This window comes from Parus major, chromosome 13, assembly GCF_001522545.3.
Source record: "Parus major isolate Abel chromosome 13, Parus_major1.1, whole genome shotgun sequence".
Taxonomy (NCBI): Eukaryota; Metazoa; Chordata; class Aves; order Passeriformes; family Paridae; genus Parus; species Parus major.
The window spans coordinates 7,108,910-7,125,759 of NC_031782.1; the positions used below are offsets into that span (position 1 = coordinate 7,108,910).

Sequence of the window (16,850 nt, forward strand, 5' to 3'; positions counted from 1 at the left end):
TTGTAAAATAGGAAACCCCTCTGTTTGCCCACATCTTTCACGTGAGCCAAGTGTTTTGGTTGCAGCAGAGCCATGTGCAAGCCTTGCAGAAGAACAGTTCCAAAGCCCTGTTTCTGTTACCTGAATTTTGTAGTTTTTGAGGTTTTGCTTTTACAGCCCCAGGAGTTGAGCACAGAGAGATCTGGCCATAGTGAGTGACAGTGCTTTTTGAAAGGAGGATGTTAAGGAGAATTTTTAAGGTGTGATTTAGTTTACCCCATGAGATAGAAGCAATAATAAAAAAAAAAAGTGCAGAAATTGCACTACGGTTTGGTTTTTAATTGATTATTTTCCAAAGAAGTTAAAAAGGAAGGAAATTTGAATAGCTGCTGAAAGGAAAGCTCTGTTATCTACTTCTGTAACTCAAACTTTCCAAGGTTTGGCCAGTATTTATACATCTCTCTGCTGAGCTGTATTTTTGGCACCAAAATATTGGTTGTGGTTTGCATAATCATGTATTACAGTAGCTGCCTGCAAGAAAGCTGAAGTTATTCTTATTTTAAAAATGCAATTAATTTTAAAGCATTATGCTGATTTTAAAAAATCTCTACATGATGTGGAAAAAAAGCAAACTTTTGTTCACTCTTGAGGGATACATAAAGAGGCTTGGAGTCAAATAAAAATAAGTCGTTTTCAGTTCCTCTGAGACTGAACTAAAATGACTTTTTTTCTTTTCTTCCAATAAATAATAAAAAAATCAGCATAAGCTCTATAAGAGAAACCTTAAAATCTTGTAGAAAAATGTTGGCCTTTACTACTCTGCTCTCATTTTTACCTCCTCTTTGTCCAAGGTAGGAAGTAGATCCCAAAGACTGTTTCTGTCAGAGATACTAAGTGTCACTCCCTTTAGTGACCAGTTACAAATACAATTCACCTGTGAATGAATGTAGGAGTTGGTGAGTGGATGAAAAATTTGTTTCATGCTAAAATAATTTGTCTCCCATGAACATAGTGATATGTTTATTGCCAAGGATGTGTTAATGCATTTAGTTTTGTCTGTATTAATACTGGCTGATAAAGCATAGACATCCCAAATGTAATGCTTTGAGGATCACAATTCCCATGGAAATCCAGGAGGAGTCTGAGTTCTAGGAACACACAGATGTTTTATTGATCCCTTTCTTCTAAACAGGTTCTTTTTTCCCAAAGCAAGACTCAGAGCTCATTACTTCCTCATGCTTCCTCTCTTCCTCCTCTAGGATTATCTCCATGGGTTGAAAAATTACATCTCTCTCTCCATGGTAATTTATCATATTTCTAATGGGTATTAGCCCAAATGGAAACCAAAAAAACCCCACCAGGTATCTGAAAATTCCTTACTGAATTGAAGTGGCCTGAAATATTTCCCTGTTGTGACTATGAAATGGGATGGTGAGTTTGGAGGAGGAGGAGGAAAGGCTCCTTCAAACATGTCTGGTTGCTGATGGGATCAGTTAGAGGTGTGAACTCATCATCTTCTTTCTTTTGAGGCAGTTGTGCCCAGAAGAAATCAGGACCACTGAGCTGGAGTTGCCACTGTGGGCCCTTGGAGCACACGAGAGCTGCCTGAGGAAGGAGTGGTCCTGTCTGTAGGCATGATGTGACCTGGCCACAGCAGGGCATTTAAAGACTTCATTTCATCCATCACCGGGCACAGCTTTCAGGGATGGCTTGCTCCATGTGTCTGCCAACTCTTGGCAAGCCAGGGGTTAATTGTCACTGCTTGCTCTGTTCAGAAGCTGTGTGATCCCAGTCTGCTGTCACGAGGCTATGTGGCCTCTGGCTTTCCAAGATGGAACAGGTTCCTTCCACAAACTGTAAATCTGACTGATGGGAGGCTGCTTAAGAAGATGAAATATGGTTAAAAATGACAGTACTTATCCTCAGGCTCTTCTGGGAAAGTCAGCAAATCTTGTTCTTTTGTTCTTGTAGTTCTCCCTACCTCCCCTTGCCCTTTAATGCTTTCCCAGGGTTTGTTATTCTTGAGGACTTGGGAGGAAGGTGCCGATTGGTGTTTGCTCCTTGTGCTGGGAGATGCCACGTCTGCCCATCCATGCTGCCCACAGGCCAGTTTGGGTCCAGGGGACCTGGGGAGTGCCTGGTCCTGCCCACAGGCAGCTGATGGCCACAGCATCCTTGTCCTTGGCTTGCAGAGGTACAGCTCACCAAGCAGCTGTGAGCAGAGCAGGACAAAGCGGTTGCATTTGTCCAGTTACTAAAGCAAATCTGAGTGTTGTGCCAGCTGTTCTGTGGAGACACAAAACCCAGTGAGCCCTTTGGAAAAGGGAGAGAATAAGTTCAGGATCTGTAGAAAAGATGGATGTGAAGATAAGATGCTGAGAATTGGTAGGAGGCTGGATAACAACAAAACAGACCAAATACAACAAAACAAACACTTGAAGGAGCAAACACAAGAAAGAAAACGGCCTTCAAGTGCAGGAAAATACAACATTGATGGGACTTTTTGGTCTTGTATCTTCCCCACTACCTTTCATACATGTTGTAATTTTTTCCCAGTGATTCTACTCAGGACAGCAGATCAGAGGGTATTTCACAGCTCAGAAAGGCTGTGACAGTGCAGGAGCCCACAGCACTTCACCCTGCCATGCCAGTGAGGGGGACTGGTCCCTCCTGGCTGATGAGAAGCCCCAGATAACTCAGGGTGACACTGGCTACCCCAGCCCAGCATCGGGCCTCCTCTGCCTGCTGCCAGAAGTCACAGCTGTAATCCAAAGCACAGCTGTGTGTCATTTTTCAAAAGCCAGGAAAGAGAATTGCAGACTGTGTGAAAAATGATAAAATCTGGAAAACTTTTTAAAACAACCTTTATAGTTTTGTGAAATTGCTGTTTCCCCAGAGTTCAGATGAATCCTGTGAAAGTCTAATTGTGTGAAGCTGCTTGTTGCAGTGCCATGGCCAGACAGGGCTGGTGACCACGCTGGGGGCTGTGCTGGGGGTGAACTGTTGGCAAAGAGGGTTCATTGACCAACTCCTTGCAGGACAGGAGCAGCAGGTAATGAGATATCCCACACCTCTCCTGCTTTTTAAACTGAGAGCCATGGTCTGGTTGGAAGTGACTCTGATGCTGAGAGCCTCCTGGAGTGAGAGATTTTGCTGGTAGGAGTGAAAAGGGAACCTTGTGGATCATGCTCTGGACTTGGGCTTCAGGACATTTGGTTTCCCATCTCTGCCACAGAGTTCCTGCATGTCCTTGGGGATGTCACCCTCCTCTCATTTCCCCAGTGAGGAATGGGGGATTGCTTTCCTCCAGCATGGTGAGGCTCTGTGGAGCTGGCAGTTACCATAGAGATGTGGGACCTAAATAGAATTTGAAACCTGTTGAAGGAGAGCTGGAAGCCTGACAGTGTTACCAAAAGGGCAGCTTGGCTTTGGCCGTGTTGTGTGGGGCAGCTACAACAGGTTGTAAAACTGTCACCATAGGTGTAAGTCCTGTGAAACCTGGGTCATCTGGAACACTGACTTGTAAAAGCAAAAAGCTACTAGTGCAAACTCAGCCCATAAATATGAAGCAATATCACTAGTTAAACAAATAAACTAAAAGAGATTTTCTCTTTAGGATCCTCTGGGCATTTTTATTTAATAAAGCCTTTTGGTCTGGCAGGAGTCCAAAACCAAGAAGTCCAGACCTGCTTCTGTTCTTTCTGGGGCACCCGGGAGCTTCTGAGGCTCCTCACTGTTTGTATTAAAGGTCTTTAATTTGCTATAAAATGTCAGCTGGAGAATAAAAACTGTAGAGTTACTCTGTGATTTGTTTTAGGCAGAAGGAGGCAGGGGAAAGAATATTTAATCTAATTGATACTCTATTGTGAAATGAAGAGATGACTTTGAGGTAGTCCTTATTACACCGTTAATAGTGTTTCTGTCCTTCTCATTCATGTTAAAACAAATATTTAATGTTTTCAGTCTCCCTGCTGAAATAAGGATGGGTTTGAGATCCTGGTCATTTCCATTCAACTTCTTTGGAAACATTTCAGTTTGGTTGTATTTGCAGGCATCCTGCATCCAGTGTTTTCAGTGCAGCTATAGGACTGACTTGTATAACAACAAAACAATGCCATCTGCCTTGTCTTTTTTTATCCCATGTTTAAACATACTTTTTTTTTTTTTTTTTTTTGTTTTGGTGCTGATTGAGTTTGTAGAGTGAAGTGAAAGGAAATATTTATTGAACTTGTTGCAATAGTTGTCCATCCCTCACCTGAGCTGGAAGTAGCTAATTTAGGACGTGGTATGCTGCGTAGGCTGGTTAAATGTTTCGAACAAGGCATTTGAGTTTTTTGTCAGTGTTATATTCCATCTGACAGGTTCCTGTGCATTCATTCCTTGATCTTCCTGAGTTCTGTCTCTTGGGCTCCTGATACTGCTATCTCTAATCTGAATTTTGTAGCTAGCAGCAAATTCAAAGTGGAAGTACAAGGATTATGTTGACCTCTTTTGTAGTTTTTCAAAAACATTTGGAAATTGGTTGCGAAGCTCAGTGGCTCACATGGCCACGGCTCAGCACCAGTGTGTAAGGTCACCTGTGTGCTCTGGGATAAGCATGATTTGGTTGGAATCCCTGTTTTCTGGATGAGGGATGTTTCCTGTCAGGCCCTGGATGCCCCTGTGTCACTGCTGGGTACCCTCAGTAGTGCCCTTGGTGCCCTCAGCTGTTTTGTCCTGTGCTGGATTTTGGTCCTCCTCTAGACAGGACTCAGAGACACAATTGCAATAATTGACTTCAGAGGGAGTGGGGGGAGGTAGAAGAAACAGATTATCTGATAATTTCTTTCAAAAACTAATGATTTTTTTATTTATAGAGGTAGATAACTGGCACCCTTCCTAGAGTATTTCCTCTGACCCATATTCCCAGCTTGTAGTTCTTGTAACTGTACTTGGACAACTGACTTTGAGAAGTTTTTAAGCATTGTTGCTGGCTCAGGAACTACAAATATTTATTTTTTTCTCCCTGCCTAGTATCTAAATTAATAATGTCTGTTTCATTATAAAAGAATCCCCTGAGATTCTAAAGGCAACTTTAAATAAGAAAGCCACATCATTTTATAGTAGACATGTAAATTATGGAAACAACCCCACCTCTCGAAGAACTTGCTTAACATCTTCTGTAGTACTAGTATTGTCCAAATAAACACATACCAGTTGTAAACTTACCAGAATGTGTGGTGGTGCTAACCCAGCTCTACTGGTGTGAATACATTAGCCCACTGACATATGGTGTGTAATTTGATTTCTAGTAGCTCTGAAAGATTTACAGGCTGACTTACGCTTCTTGCTTTGCCTTTATTTTCCATTTCCATTTCCATTTTCTCTTATGTTCCTTTACAGGCTCCATTTGACTCAATGTATGTTGCATCCAACTTCCAACTACCGAGTGCTGCTGGATATTAATTTCTATTTATTTTGGGAAAACAGACACTTTTCTTTTAACTTTTGCCTAAGAGTATAAGTGCTTTTCCAAAATAAAACATTACTACCAGTCTACCTTCTACTGCAACACTTGTTATTTTTTCAGCTTTCTACAGTTCCTACCTAACTGTGGTTTTGTCCTGTAGAGTTTTGTGTGTGATATTTAAGTCCTTTTGCTCTTCCTGGAGTATGGTGAGAAGTTTATGGTTACTGGAGCCATAGTCTATGCAACAGAGGGAACATTCTTGTTCTTCAATTTACACAATATTAAATTGTTTTATTAGAAGCTGCAGCTTTTGAGGGAGGAGAGGAGAAAAATATCTGGAAAAACACAAACAGCAAAAAGCAGGAAAAATGGAAGTGATCAAAAAGTGGGAAAGAAAATCACGTGAGCCACACTGTGTTTGACCAGATGTCCATGTGAGGCCTTACCTTGTCTTCAAAACCAGGCAGTAGCAGGTGATTGTCTTTGGTGCCTGAACATAGCTCATGTTTGATTTTGCTTTTTGAAGGATGTAGATCACCAGCTACTGCTGAGCTCCTTGAGCCTGTTTTGGACTCAGCTGATGTTCTTTATTTTTTCCTCTGCAGAAGTCTGCTAAAATATCTTTGCTATTGTGCCTAAAACTTGGTCCTTGAACTGTAAGTACTAGTGCAGTGTAAACAAAAAGGTTTTTAAACAGTTTTAAGGAAAAGTTTTGAGCTGGTTTTGCACAAGACCGCCTGTAATATTGCAGGCTAAAATTTCTTGTCAGAGTTTCTTTTTTTGTTTGTTTCTTAGTATGTCCAAGCTTTTCTCATCAGCAATTCTTTCTATGCTTTCAGATCTTGGAGAGTTATCATATGCCTCCCTTCGTCTTTGTCACACAGACAAATAGTGCACATTAATTCTTTGATTTAATCCTTCTTAATAAGCCTGTTCCTCCAGGGATTAATTATTTTAGTTTTTTGTACTGTAGCTTGCACTTTGTTGACATCTTGTACTGGGAGCCTACAACTGAGTGCAGTATAAAATTGAAAGCTCATCTCTCATTAGGTTTTCATGCTCTCATTTGAAAAACTGCTTTCCAGGTTCATTTCTCCAGTACAGGGTAAGAGAAAGAAGGTTAAAATAAGGCTGGCTATAGGATGTGAAAAGAAAAACAGGTCCCAGCTGCAGCAACCTTTTGTTATTTTTGTTTTCCTGCACCTTTACGGGTATCCTGTTAAAGCTGGCATTTAGCAGGGAAGGACCATATCTGATTTGCAAGCCATGAATCCAGACCTGTGGCTGGTTTTGGGTTAGGAGCTGTTGCAAGGAGCAGTATGAAGTGTGTGTGAGATAAGATGCTCTCTCCCAGGTGGGAGTTTTTTCCTGCTGGGGGTTTTGCTTTCCCTGTGGTAGAAAATGTCAGAGGCTGCAGAGCAGGGGCACCGGGTTCTCCCAAAGGGCACAGCTTCCTCGGGTGGGGATTTTGGGGTGAGCTCCCTGAACCTGCCCCCAGAGAGGCTGGCTGGGCACTGGGGCTGCTGTGGGAGGATCAGGAGGTGGGGATGGCCTGGCCAGGGCTGGCTCCTGCTGCCCTGCAGGAGCTTGTGGTGGAGGTTCACACACTCCTCTGGAATGGGAAATGCTGCTGCAGAACATCTTCCAAAGGGAAGAGTCAGTACTTTTATAAGATAATTTGAAATTACTTTAAATGCTGAGTTGAACTTAATATGTTAAACTTTTTTTTTTTTTTTTTAAATAGTAAACTTTTTTCTACAGTTTTCTGTGGTCTGGATCATTTTATCTTGTTTACCATAGCAAAGACCTGGACTCTGTTTCCTACCCATTAATGGATCTGTTCCAGCCCTGCTGCACAGTTTTTGGGAGGCTGCAGTGGTGCTTTGGTTAAAGGTCTTTGGCCTGTCTTATATAGAATATCAGACTAAACTGCTTTAGTATTTATGAATCCATTTATAAATTCTGTCCTTGAGATTTATGAATGTGACGCCTGTTGAACTTAAGTGGGTGGTGATTTGTGCCTTAAGCAAATATATTTTTGAAAAGAAACTTGAGTAGCAAGTGTCCCACTTTGTGAGGGTTTGAGCTGAAGACCTTTCCAGTTGGACTTGTTTTGTTTTCTTGCAGAATGTCAATTAAGTTTTATTGCTGAGGGTAGGACTCAACTATGTGTTTTGTCAAAGTGTCCTCAGAAATGCTTTATTTCAAATGGTTCTGTGTGTCAAAATTGGGAAAGTTAATCTTTTTGGATCTTGCTGTTAGCAAACTCATGGACTTGATATTCATGCTTTTCCTCCCTGAAAGATTAAAGTTGAGAAACTCTGTTTCAGGGCACTGCAATTACTATTCCCTGCTTGCAACAACAGCAATCAAGTTTACAATCCCCTGAGTCTGCAAGATCTGCCACATTTATCATTTTCATTCTTAACAGCTATTTAATAACTCACCTCTTTCCCACTTGGAATTACACATACCTGTGGGCATCAAGCCTAGAGAATTTCCAAAATGTTCTTGCTTATGCATTATTTTAGCAAAAGGAACTGCTCGTCTCTGAAAAGCTACAGAATTGTGACACTTTTGCAGCTGGGCTCATTGGAGATGAGGTTCCTGCTGCTGGTGGTGGAGGTATCCAGAGGTGGAAGCTAACCTGGCAAAGGTGCCAGGCTATTCCCTGTACAGCAGCTGCAGGGAGATCTGCTCTGAGTTTGCCTGCCTCAGAACCATTTTGTACTTTTGCAGACTGTGCTCTGCAAAAGGAGTATCTGTGGCAAATGCAGAAAGTTCTGAGTTTGTATATTACCTAAACTTGTTGAGTATGAGATTTATCTCTTGGGATCTCTGAGGATTCATAGGTGAGTGGCTGCTAGGACAGGGCAGGTCATGGGCAAAGAGGCAAGAGATTTACTGGAGAGAAGTTCTTGGGGTTGTGCCCTGGTCTGCTGCTGCTGATGGCCCTGGGCAGGCGCTGAGTGGCAGAGGTGAGAATTTGGTAGTTTTCTTGTAAAGGCAGAGAAGCTGAAAGCAAATGTTTTTAGCATTGCTCACTGGTGAAAGCCAGGCCCTTTGGCCAGGACCCTTGTCTTGAAATCTGCTGGCATTGCTTTGTGAAATCACTTTAATTGTGACTGTTTTCTCGATGGTTCACTGACAATGAGACACAGTCTGTCTCACTATTGTGTCTCTTAAAAACCACAGAAAACCCTTTTGAGTTTCTAACTGCAAGATTTGGATCCAGATTCCCATCTGCTATAAACTAATGCATCCCTCTTAACTTCAGGTTATATTGGCTCAGATTTGTCCCCCTGCTGTTATCAATCACACCTGCAATTGTGTAGTGACTAAGCTGGGCTCTGGGGACAAAATTTTATTTTTGGTAGCAGTGGAAGTCTGCAGATGCATGAATGGATGGATGCCCATCCTCCCTTAAGCAACAATGACTGTAGAAAGCAGGCTGTCATGAAAGAGCTCTTAGTAGCAGTAACTCCTGTATGGTGCTATTCATTAGTAGATCTCAAAGTGCAGTAAAAGTGTGATCTCACCCCCATGCAGAGCATAAATGGGGACCCTAGGGGACATGCAGCTTCCACAGGGTGACCCAGAAGGCTCTGCCTCTCTGTCAGTTTGGCTGGGTAATTCTGATGTGTATCCATAATTATTTGCCCCCTTAATTTTTTTTGAGGATATGTGAAAATAACATGACTTAACTGCAAACCAACTTGAAAAACTGCTGGAAAATACTAACAGTAAAATATATATATATATATATGATCAGTTGGAAACTTTCTTCCCCATCCAGTCTAGGCCTGAATAGATCAGTGTAGATTGAGGGCAGCAGCAGCATGCAGCACAGTTAGTGCCAGTGTGTTCCAAATATTTGCCACAATTCCTTCAGTACCTCCTTTCACTGTAAAGAAAGATGAATTTGCAGCACTGCACAATTCTTCCTCTGCAATGCTTCAGTTATTGGAGCCATGTTCTCAAAGAACCAAATGCAAATTTGACATAAGAAGGTTTTGGGGGTTTTTTTTGCATTGTTATCTACATCAATTAAGCGGAATGGAAGTAAAATTCCAAAGTCATCTGTTCCTGAATCAATGTGTGATTTGGAATGAACACACTGCATAAGGGAAAATATTGAGAGATCCCTCATGGGCAGGGATAAGTTTGGAAGGTCTGTGTCATGTCCATGGCTCTGCCACAGACTTCCTGGGGAACTCCAGTCACTGAGCTCCAGGTGCATCAGGTCCATTCCATTGTAATTGAGCAAAGAGTGTTTCTGTACTTGGCTTTCATGCTGGGAGGACACACCTGTTGTTGTCTGGAAAAAGCATGTTCCTATGGCTCTAAGACCTAGAGAAGGATCATGAATGTTACATGTGGGATTTGCTTGTAAATTTTCTGCTCTGCCAGTGCCACTTTGGTCAAACGCTGCTGCAGTTGTGTATTTAAGTAAAAGCACATTTATATAAACATGGAATAAGACTTTGTCCAATATCTTGTCCCAAAAATATAAATGTTTCACCTTTCACATCATCTACAAAGTATTTCTGGCAACTCTACATTTAAATGCAAGTCATTCTCAGATTCTCTGTGAATTGATGGGAGAATCCCATATTGCCAGTTCCCATCTGGAGTGTTCACTGGCATTGCAGAGAGTGCAAGCTCATAGCCCAGGCACCGAGGGTAAATGTCAGATAGTTTGTATGTCACTTTTGTCTCAAGAAAATACCCTATATTTCAAGACTGTAATTAGGATTTGTTCATGCATGGGTATGTAATTTGGCTAGTTACCTCTTTCAGAATCAAATACTCCAAAAAATTAGATCTTTCTCTATGTACAGAAATGCTGTTTCTAAGAGTTTCTGAAATACTGTTTTTCTAGGTCACTGGTTTAATTAATTTACCAGTTTTGTGGATTTAAAACAAATATTAATTTCAGGTTTGTACACATTTAATTTTATCTTCCTATCTGTATTATGTGCTTGGAGATTGGGATGTAAATCTGCCTTTATATGGCAATGAGCAACTTTGTAAATCTGTACTAATGAGGAAGAAAATGAACATTAATTAAACTTGCAGTTGCAGGATGGGCTGAGGCTCTGGAGTCCTGGAGCAGCCGCTGGATGGTTACTTCATTACAGCCCAGAACAAGGAGCTGTGATGTGAATGCAACAAGGAGACAATTAAGTTGCTCGCAAAGTGCAGAGCCAGAGAGAAATTTAATTATCCACAGGAGCTAACGCTCTAAAACCTGGAGTTTTCTGTCGATCTAAATAGGCCAGGCAGTTTTTCTGTCAAATTAGGCTTCTGAAGAATGTCCTTAGAAATGCAGGAGGGGCTGGGGATGTTGAGGAGACAGAAGAAGAAACCTGCTGTTCTGCTGAGATCTGTGGGGTGGTGGCAAAGCTCTGGCAGGTCTCCTGAGCTGGAGAGGAGATGTCCATCGTGTGGGATGGGATTAGTGTCATTAACCTGGGCAGAAATCCAGTGTGGCTGTGGCCATTGCCAGTGTATGTAGGTCCTGTGGTCCGTGAAAGCCTTGGGAGGAGGTCTCCAGGAATGTACAGGAGCCCTCTTACCCTCAAAAGAGATTAGTGGAACTCGAGACCCCAGCTCTGTGTGATCCACAAATGGATTCATTTGTGGTTTATCAGTGTAATTCGTGTCATAATTAGACAGGACATTCACTCTCAGTCTTCCTTGTGATTTTTTTTCTATGTGGCTTTCACTTCCAAATAAATGCCTTGCTAACCTTAGCAGAGGTTTTGATTCTCTGAACTGCTGTTTCCTTTTGATTAAGTGTTTTCTGCTCTAGTCTTTAATGCATATTAATGAGTGCCAAGCAGTGCTTGACTTGAGTAATTTGCAGCTGGGATCTAAAAGCCCTTGGAAGGAAGGCCTGGGGATGCCCCACTTTGGGAAATAGTGGGATATTGTAGGCTCTTTGCCACAATGTGTGCATTTCAAAGGCAAACCCTTTTTCTATTAATTTATATTTTCATTAGTCACAGGACACAATCACAGCTGCCATCATCAATATTCCCATATTCAGCTTAGTTTCAAGTTAAAAGTCCCAGAAGAGGAGAGTAAGAGGCAAGAGCTTCGCATTTTTTTCCAGAATTGGACTTCCTTTCCATGGAGATGCGCAATTCCATGCCTGGTTATGGATTGCACAGTGTGTATGTGGCTGCAGGGTGACCACTGCTATCCATAAGGCCTGGAACTACAACATTCCTGGGATGGGTGGTGAGCAGGGTAGGATAGAAAACCACTATGGATAGCAGGTACTTTTAAGCTCTTAGTTTGTGAAAGTACCTGCTGTGATTCCGTTCAGAACTTTTGGGGGAACAGGTAATTGAAAAGCTGAAATCTGTTTTCATATCTTGTGGAGTAAATGTCCAGATGATGACAGTCCAAGGATTTTCTGAAGCCCTTCCAGACAAAGGGAAGGCACAGGTGTGCTCAAACAATACAACATTTCTGTTTTAGTCACCCAGAGGCATTCTCCAGGAAACTGCAGGAACTTCAGTGCTCTCTGTTGTCATCACAGACTTGGTGGTTGTCTGACAGAGGTCTTGGCACGATGGGCTGGCACAGGGTGAGGGCAGCTGTGGGTAAGAACAGGACTTGTGAAGGTGAAGGAGATGAACCAAGCCCTGCTGCCTTGTTTGCTGCCCTGTTGCTTGCTTGGCTGTGCACAACACTGGTGTTGAGTTGATGACTAAAAGCAATCTCCCTTTCATGGTGGCTTTTTGAGAGTGTTCTGGGTAGTAAAGAAAAAAATACATTAGGCAACTCATTTTGATCTTTTCATGTTCAAAGCATTTGGCCAAGAAAACCCCCAAATCAGGCCTTGTAATTATCCTGCAAGAGTGTTGTTATGCTGGTTCAGAGGTGGAGAAATGGAAGTAAAGAGGTTAAATGTCTTGCTCAAAGCAGTAAGGAAATATGTGGTGGAGACTTTCAGGAGCCCCACATATTTCTTAATGAATCATTTATAGCTGTGGTTATATTATTAGGCAGATGACTTGAACTGTGGATTGCTATAGGAACTCTTCCTGGCCATCTAAATGAATTTTCTTCTTGAAGTCTGAAACAGCCATTCTCTTATTTTGTTTCAAGACAATATGTTGGCTAAATCAAAGATTGTGTAGGACATGCAATATATAAAAATACAAAATTCTTTTACAGTTCAAACACACATTCTTTCCAAATAATTCTGATCAAAAATAATTGATGTGTTTCTCTGCACCAAAAGAAAAGATAAATTCCAGTGTAGTCCAATATTAAAATGAGAAAAAGGATATTCAGCCATGCTTTGCCAGGAGTTGGGTCCTTGGGGGCCCTTCCAACTCAGGAGATTCCATGATTCTGTATTTGAAGGTTAAATTCTTTCCTCTCTCCACCCCTGTGGATGCTGCCATGGAGAGGTAGAGTGGTGCCATGTCCATCCAAGAAGCAGAGTGTGGAATGAGAGCACCTGATGTTGTCCTGCTCTTTGGCAGCTTCTGATGCCACGTGAATCTCCCTGCACAAAAAAGGAGCAATACCAGTCACAGTGATCTCCAGGAAATGTCGCTGTTCAAGCACTCTTTTATGTTTTGGGTTCCAGCATTTAAGTATCTCTTTCTGTTTAGTCTTACAGCCTGTTCCAGGGTGTCACCTCCATCTTCTCAGAGTGGAGAATTCACTCTGACCAACTGTTTGCATTTCCAAAAGGCCACCATACCTTGGAAGCTAAAGTTCACCTACAACAGTTGTTCCTCTGTCCAGTCAGTTCAACTACTGATTGCAGAGGTTGATTCTCTGTTAATTTTCTTAGAAGACCTAAATTCCTCCAAACTCCCATCAGTACTCCCTGCTGCACACTGTACAGCAGCATTTCCATCTGTATCCTGAATTATGGTCTACAGTCCTAACTGAGGTCTGGCATTAGCTGCTTAGTTAATATTAGGCTTAATGTATCCAAAAATACATAGGAACATGTGCACAACCATGGTGCTTTTTTCACTTGCAAAAGCCAGAATCACATATTTTTCACGTGACAGTCAAGCTCTCAGTGTATTTCTCCTGGGTGTACGTATGGTGTGTGCATCGTACCCTGTGCTGTTGAACTTGGAAATGCTGGTTACTTCTTGATGTTTAGTTGTGCATTTATCATAAAAAGATTTCCAAATTTCTGGATATAATATTTAATATCCAGAAGTGTGTGTGTAATGCAATTAGAATAACATTAAAAGGAGAGTAACATCAAGTCTGAATTTTTCATGTATTGCATCTTACAGTAAGAGATCAGTTGTTGTCTCTTACAGTTCAGCACTTATTTTCTTGGCTGTCTTGACTTCCTTGAGCTGCTGAGCCTGTCTCACCTTTTCTGTGTCTGATGTAGAATCTAAATTAGTTAAGAAGAAACAGGACATGATTTCAAATTCAGTTTCCTCTATACAGGCAGGATGGCATCAGCTTAAATTGCTTTGATATAATTTTGCTTCTTTAATCCTTCCTCTCCAATCTGTTTTTGTATACATTATATATATGAATTCTGGGACTGGAAATCTTGCCTAATGTAAGTTAAGACATGACAAATGAACCTGACATTTTTCCAAGGAGGGAACCAGTGAACATACTGTATTTATAGCAGTAGGAATGTAGTTTGCTGCTTGTAGAAGAAAAATATGTGCTGTATGAGAACTTAAGTGCTGGAATATGATAAGTGTGTTTAGATGTACTTGTTTCAAGTGAGACTACTGGGTTCAAAGGAGCCAAACTGGTTCCCCTGGAAGGCTGAGGTAAGGCTTCACTGGACAGGGGATTTAGGGTCCCAGAAGCTCAGATAGCAAGATGGAGAGTCACAGTGCAAGTTTGAAACTGCAGTGTCTCCAGGATCATCTCTGGACAGAGTGGGAAAGAAAGTGATGAAGGAGCTTCTGAAGGTTGGATCTGGAACCATTTAATTCATGTTAATAGGAAGACTTTGTCTGCAAGCTGAGAGTTCACTAGCTGAGGTTCTCAAGCACAGATGTGCAAACATGCAGAAAAAATTGATTCAAGCCAACCATCTCTGCAAGCAGCTCTTGGCTGCTGTGACCTCCTGCAGTTGGGCAGAACTGCAAGAGGAGACAAGCCCGGGTGATCCAGATGCCCAAGTTGTTTCACCTGCATAGAGATGACAAAAGTCCTTATCTTCTTTAAAGTTTTCAGTCTTTATGAGGGTTTCCCCTGAATACAATGAGAATTACTTGGATGATGTTCCTTTGAGGTGCTTTGTAGAAGTGCAAATTCTTATTTTCTTACCAGGGTATCTGGTCCAGTCTGAATAAGTTGGGTTTTTTTTAACTGTGCGCTACTGACACTCAAACTAGTTGTAGCTAATTCTTGAAAGATTATTTTGTTGGCTGAATGCCTTATGTCACAGGGGAAATAATCACAAAGCTTAACTGCCTGAATGTAAGATGCAGTGGTTTTCTATCTTGCTTTTGAACAGAAAGGCTGACTCTACAACTTTTGACTGCACATCAGAACCAGCTTATGGCACTGATCTGATCCTTTATTTAGCAGAAATAGTAAACACTGGAGTGGTCTGGGCCTGATGGATAGCTAAGGTCATAGTAACTTCCATTGTAGCTGTTTTTTAATGGAGAGGGTGATTTCCTAGACAGATTTTTAGACCTATACTTGGCTCATGTGGCTCAAGGAGAGGTCCTTCTGGTTCAGAGTTGTACCTTTTGTCCTTTCTTGTCAAATTAGGAAAATGATGCTCTCTTTTGCTCTAATAAAGAATTCACCTGGTTTCCTCTCTGCATCCTAATTGCTCTCTAGAGAGCACTAAAGTGTGCTTAAGCATATTGTAGCTGTTTACTCGCAGTGCCTGCTGTACGTGCAGTAATGCAAAGTGTTCCATCTCTGCCCTGTGCTGCAGGCTGGCATGATTCGCACGGACAAGGACGAGTTCTTCATCGAACCTCTGGAGAGGGGGGCCCAGGAGGAGGAAGAGGGAGGAGGCAGAACACACGTGGTTTATCGCAGAGCAGCTGCCAGGAAACAGCTTCCTATTGAGAGCCTGGATACTGTGTACAAAGGTAAGGCAGGCTGGGGGATAAGTGTAGCTGAAGGCACGTGGCCAGTGTGATCTGCCACCTCTGGCTATTTTATCCTGCAAAGAGGAAATGTGTTCTACCTCCAAGGGAAAGTAGGGAACGAGCTGAACACTTTGTATGGGCTAAGGGAACATCACAGCAGCCAAAGCCATCTCTGGGATGGTGGCACAGTCTTTGCCTTGAAGAGTTTCCTTGGCTCCAGAGATGGCCAACATGAAGTTGTGCATTCCCCTGAGCCCTGGGTCAGAGCAGAGGAAGGGGCTGGTGGGTGACACAGCAGTGCAGGGCAGGCTGTGGCTGCTGGCACAGGTGGCAGTGCTGGCTTTGCAAAGGCTGTGTTGGAAAGCTGCAACTGGGACACTGAGGCTGGCATGGCACATGGGCTCCATTGGCAGAGTCCTCACTGGGCTGCATTAGTCACAAAAGGAAAATAATGGTATCTCCAGTATGAGCACAAACCTCCTTGATTCTTTTATGTGTTGCCAAGTGTGGAATATAATGCACTAAGTATGTGATAGACAATGATAGAAAAACAAGAATTAAACATAAACATCCATTCTGTGTAGTGTTTTCTGTTTCTCTGATAACTGCTTGGTTATTGCACCTTTTTTTTTCTGAATAAATAAGGGATGCAAATCTGCTAAGTGGATGTTTTGACAGCGGATGTTAACACTGAAATTAACTGGGTCATTTGAGTGGAAACAACAAAACAGCTACATTTTTGTTCCAAATGTGTGTACCAAACTGCAGAGTTATTTGTCACTCATACCCTAGTATTATCCTATTTCAGTATAATGGGGTTTCAAGTAGAGGAAGGAACAGAGAGCCACAGGAACAAGGCGCTGAAATTAGGGCCATGTGAACAATATCCATTTCTCACTGTTCAGGCTGGAACAAGGATTAAAAAGAAAGCAAGCAATAGCATTCAACCAACTCTTTTTCTCCACTTTGGAAATGACCTGTGAATTTTGTGATTGACACAGTGCTTTACTGAGTTCTTCTCATTGCCTTTGTACTCACTGTGGAGCAGATCTGGGTAATGCAGGAGTCTGAGTGCCACAATCCCAGAAGGATTGGATGGTAGATGTGGTGCAAGTTGCTTTATTAGTGAATGTTTATAAAATTATTGCATGTTGGAAAATACCAGCCGCTCACTGTGTTTCCTCTTAAACAAAAGAGACTTGATGTTGTTCACACCTTATGGCAATATTTTTGGTTTCAGATGGTAAATATTCCTCAGGAGTAGGAGTGTGGTACACAGAAAAGCACAAACTGTAGATCAGCTCCAGTTACTGGCACCTGGTACCTGCTCGAGGAGGCTCTGA

At 42.1% G+C, this 16,850-nt stretch overlaps 1 protein-coding gene across 1 annotated transcript in view; it reads left to right on the forward strand.

The window, feature by feature from the left end:
* ADAMTS2 (ADAM metallopeptidase with thrombospondin type 1 motif 2) overlaps positions 1-16,850 on the forward strand; it is a gene marked incomplete at its 5' end in the record, with an annotated part of 174,435 nt that overhangs the window by 47,591 nt on the left and 109,994 nt on the right. Inside the window, one exon of the mRNA XM_015641485.2 lies at positions 15,348-15,507. Coding sequence (XP_015496971.1) covers positions 15,348-15,507 — 160 coding nt within the window. The remainder of the gene's footprint in view (positions 1-15,347; positions 15,508-16,850) is intronic.